Below are 4,781 nucleotides of genomic sequence, written 5' to 3' on the forward strand. Positions count from 1 at the left end.
CCAGGACAGTAATATAGAGGAGGTTGTAACATTAACTGCTGTAAGATTGCTAACCATGTCAGGCTCTGTGAAAGCAAAAAAAAATCCATTAACGGTAACTTTGTTCAGAAATTCCTTTTGTCATCCAACGAGAAGACAATTCTCTGAAACAATGAGCATGTTGTAATTTCAATCACATTGAGGTCACTTGTAACATCAGGCTCTATAAGTAGAGGTTAGAAAACAATACAAACAGCTAATTTTTTATGCATTTATACATCCTAATTAAGCAGTTATTCATATTCAGGGTCATGGTGGATCTGAAGTCTATGCTGAGAAAAATGGGTATGGGATGTAAATACAGTGAACCCTTAGACTGCAAGTAACATGGTCTACGGGCTTTTTGCAAGACAAACAAAATTTGAAAATACATTTTAATTTGTTAAACAAGCGAGGTCTGTCACGTTGCCATCTTGAACTGCCGTTATTTCTCCCCTTTTTCCCACGCTGTCATGTCCTCTCGCTCTCACACGTGCTCATGTTTTCTGGCTGTCATGCTTTTTTTACACGCCCCGCCTCTTTACACACCGGCATCCCATTTACAACTAATTTCTCCCGGCATTTAAGAAAGCGCAGAGCGCTGTCTCGCTGCCAGATTATTGCGTGCCTTCAAGAGCCCAGTTTTCTCGCGTTTTTTTTTCGTGTTAGTTATCTCCGTCTTCGACCTCGCTTGTTCTCGGTTTTCGCTTCTAGTCTCTCGTTTTTTGAATCTCGTTCGCTGTGTGTTTCCCGGCTGTTTTTGACCTTTCGCTTCAGTTCACGGTTACGTCTCTGCTCGCTCCCCTTTCGGATTTTTGCCTCTCTGACTGACTCATTGGCTTTGAACTCTCGCACTGGCTCACGACAACGTCTCTGCTCGCTCCCTTTTGATTCACGCTCCGCGGACGGATCTTTCTGGTTTTTCGACCTGTTTTTACAACCCTGTATTACGTCATCGAATTCCCCCCGAAACACGGAAGTGCTCGACCGCCGACGTGCCACGCCCCCTTTTTGGCGCTGTAATCTGCACTTGGGTCCTGCTCCTTTAGCTCTTTTCTTCTTCCTGCCGGCTCCTGACAAGGTCTTGATATACGAGTACTCTAGTATGTATATGCTTTATCTGCCAAGCGCCACGTGGTCACAACTGAGCCAATGGTTCTTTTCCCGCACACGCTGTGGGATTGTGGGTAATCGTCTCCCATGCTTAGTCTCAGTGCGCGTGCATGAACAGTACTGTTTACTATAAAATTGTGACCATGTGTGTGTGCACACGTAAAGTTTTTTTTTTAAGTTTGTGTCCATGTCTAGTTACTGTTCTTTAGTAACTGTACTGCAACAATAGACTTGTGAAGGGAAAAAAAAGTTTAAAAGGTTGTAGCAGTGCAGGAGGTGATTCTGTTTAACAACAATGCAACATCACGTTTTTGCTAAATCCTTAAAAGGAGGCAAAAATAAATTTCATTAGAAAGGTTCCTTATTAAAGTCATGCAAAAAAAAAAAAAGATTCCAGTAACCAGAGACTGTCAGAGTAGTGATTTTGTTAGTGTGTGTGTGTGAAACACGTCCTACACGGGAGCCCCCCTGCTTCAGCTTCTTCCATTATCTAACACCAGTCACGATTCTTTTTGAATGTAAAGTGCAGGTTATTTATTTATTTTTCAACATTATGTTTTGTTTTAATTATTTTATATAAAAATTTTTTGTTTGTGGAATGAATCATCTGCATTCCCATTATTTCTTAATAGAAAATTTGCTTTAATATATGAGTGATTTGTTATACAAGCACACTTCCGGAAATAATTATGCTCACAGTCCAAGGTTTGACTGTACACTATAGATGGGATACCTATAAAGTTTATGGCACCATGAAGACACATAGGCAAGTAATAACAGCCAGTCACAAATGACTTTGGGAAGTTGGAGAAAACAGGGAAACCTTGAAATCACTATGCGGACACATGGATACAGTAGAAACTTCACAAAGACAGCAAACTGAACACAGCATAGAACTGTGTACATCATGTAACACTACCTGCTGTTGTTGCAGTTATAATAGCAAATTACTCATGATATTCAGCTTTTACGTATGTCTTACTTGTATAGGCAGATATGCAGCTGTAAGTTCCTTCTGTTTTTTTATCTCCAGCAACTGCAAACACTCTGAATGTGTACTGTACTCCAGGAGTCAGATCAGTTATGTTAATCATGGGGCTTTCACCAGTGTTATTAATTGTTTTCTCATACTGGATTTTCTCATATTGGATTACATAATAAGAGAATTTTCCCATTGACTGAGTCCAGGACAGTAATATAGAGGAGGTTGTAACATTAACTACTGTAAGATTACTAACAGTGTCAGGCTCTGTGAAGGCAAAAGAAATCCATTACCATTAACTTTGTTCAAAAATTCCCTTTTGTCATTCAGTGAAAACACGAAACAAATTCTCTAAAACATACTTGTATAAGCAGAAAGACCAATCGTTTTTCCTTCTTTTATATTATCTGCAGCAACAGCAGATATGAGGAAGGTGTAACTGACTCCAGGATTGAGATCAGTAATGTTAAAGGAAGTGTTTGAGGTTGTTGAATTCAAAGTGATGTTGCCATTGCTCCACTGTACAATAAAGAAAGATCTTTTTCCTATTGGTTCAGTCCAGTTCAGAAACAACGAGCTTGTTGTAATTTCAGTCACATTGAGGTCACGTGCAACATCAGGCTCTGTGAGTACACATTAGCTAGCATTACAAACAGCTAATAGCTTTCATGCATTGATAGATCTTTAATAAACGCCTTTGTCATTTTCATAGTCATGGTGGATCCAAAGTCTATGTTGAGAAAAACAAGTACAAGATAGAAATGCACTCTAGATTGGATGCAAGTGAATTGCAGTGTACTCACCCGCCCCAACACACACACACACACATTTACACACAGAGCTATTTAAGGCTAACCAGTCATCACACAAGCATGACTTTGGGGGGTTGCAGGAAACACAGAAACCTGGAATTAACCATGCAGATACTTGGAGAAAATGGATACAGTAGAAACTACACAAAGACAGTAACCTGAACACAGCATGGAACTGTGAATATCATGTAACACTACCTACTGCACCACTATGTAGGTCAAATAGCAAATTAATTATGATATTCAGCTGTTAGTTCTAACATGTCTTACTTGTGTAGGCAGATATGCAGCTGGAATTTCCTTTTGTTTTATTATCTCCAGCAACTGCAAACACTCTCAACGTGTACTGCACTCCAGGAGTCAGATCAGTTATGTTAATCATGGGGATTTTACCAGTGTTATTAATTGTTTTCTCATACTGGATTTTCTCATATTGGATTACATAATAAGAGATTTTTCCCATTGACTGAGTCCAGGACAGTAATATAGAGGAGGTTGTAACATTAACTACTGTAAGATTGTTAACAATGTCAGGCTCTGTGAAGGCAAAGGAAATCTATTAACGTTAACTTTCTTTAGAAATTCCTTTCGTCATCCAGTGAGAAGACAGTTCTCTAAAACATACTTGTATAAGCTGAACAATAAATTATTTTTCCTTCTGTTATTTTATCTGCAGCAACAGCAGATATGAGGAAGGTGTAACTGACTCCAGGATTGAGATCAGTAAAGTTAAAGAAAGTGTTGGAGGTTATTGAATTAAAAGTGATGCTCTCATTGCTCCACTGTACTTTAAAGAAAGATCTTTTTCCTATTGGTTCAGTCCAGTTCAGAAACAATGAGCTTGTTGTAATTTCAGTCACACTGAGGTCACGTGCAACATCAGGCTCTGTGAGTATAAGTTTAGGACCATTACAAAAAGCTAATAACAAAATGCATGTATTCAGTCATTTTCATTAAGCACTTTATTATGTTTAGGGTCGTGGTGGATCTGAAGCCTATGCTGAGAAAAACGAGTACAAGAAAAAATTCACTCTAGATGAGACACCAGCACATTTTATGGCACCACGCATATTTAGAATAAACACAAACACACAAGTGCGCGCACACACACAGAGGCAATAAATAATAGCCAGTCAAGCCACAAGCATGACTTTGGGAGGAACGACAAAACATAGAAACCTCGGAATAATTATGCAGACACATGGAGAACATGCATAGAGTGGAAACTCCACAAAGACAGTAAACTGAACACAGCATGTAACTGTGAACATCACATAACACTTCCTGCTACACATCCATGCAGCTCTAATAGCCAATAGTTATGACATTCAGCTCTTACTTCCGGCATGTCTTACTTGTGTAGGCAGATATGCAGCTGTAGTTTCCCTCTTTTTTTTTATCTCCTACAACTGCAAACACTTGAAACGTGTACTGCACTCCAGGAGTCAGATCAGTTATGTTAATTATGGTGCTTTCAGCAGTGTTATTAATTGTTGTACTGTTATTCTCATATTGGATTACATAATAAGAGATTTTTCCCATTGACTGAGTCCAGAACAGTAATATAGAGGAGGTTGTAACATTAACTGCTGTAAGATTGCTAACAGTGTCAGGCTCTGTGAAGGCAAACGAAATCCATTAACATTAACTTTGTTCAGAAATTCCTTTTGTCATCCAATGAGAAGACAATTCTCTGAAACAATTAGCATGTTCTAATTTCAATCACATTGAGGTCACTTGCAACATCAGGCTCTATGAGTAGAGGTTAGAAAACATTACAAACAGCAAATTTTTCATGCATTTATACATCTTAATTAAATTATTCATATTCAGGTTCGTGGTGGATCTGAATCCTA

The 4,781-nt window shown here is 38.7% G+C and overlaps 1 protein-coding gene across 1 annotated transcript; it reads right to left on the bottom strand.

Annotated features, from left to right (window-relative positions):
* Positions 1 to 687: 687 nt before the first annotated feature.
* LOC128540349 (receptor-type tyrosine-protein phosphatase eta-like) lies at positions 688 to 4,467 on the bottom strand. The gene is made up of 5 exons (XM_053510715.1): positions 4,281 to 4,467; positions 3,551 to 3,811; positions 3,196 to 3,462; positions 2,476 to 2,736; positions 688 to 1,091 (listed from the first exon to the last, which is right to left on the bottom strand). Exons 1-5 carry the CDS (start codon positions 4,465 to 4,467, stop codon positions 688 to 690), a joined length of 1,380 nt encoding a protein of 459 aa, XP_053366690.1.
* Between the last annotated feature and the right edge of the window lie 314 nt (positions 4,468 to 4,781).

This window comes from Clarias gariepinus, chromosome 2 (assembly GCF_024256425.1).
Source record: "Clarias gariepinus isolate MV-2021 ecotype Netherlands chromosome 2, CGAR_prim_01v2, whole genome shotgun sequence".
NCBI lineage: Eukaryota > Metazoa > Chordata > Actinopteri > Siluriformes > Clariidae > Clarias > Clarias gariepinus.

Bases quoted from the DNA above. Each gene is read 5' to 3' on its own strand.
- LOC128540349 (XM_053510715.1), bottom strand. From the start codon at position 4,467: ATGGGAAAAATCTCTTATTATGTAATCCAATATGAGAATAACAGTACA. The intron at 3,812-4,280 runs GTAAGACATGCC...TTATACTCACAG, and splicing joins CTGCATATCTGCCTACACAA to AGCCTGATGTTGCACGTGAC. The intron at 1,092-2,475 runs GTATGTTTTAGA...AGACCTTGTCAG, and splicing joins TGGTCTTTCTGCTTATACAA to GAGCCGGCAGGAAGAAGAAA.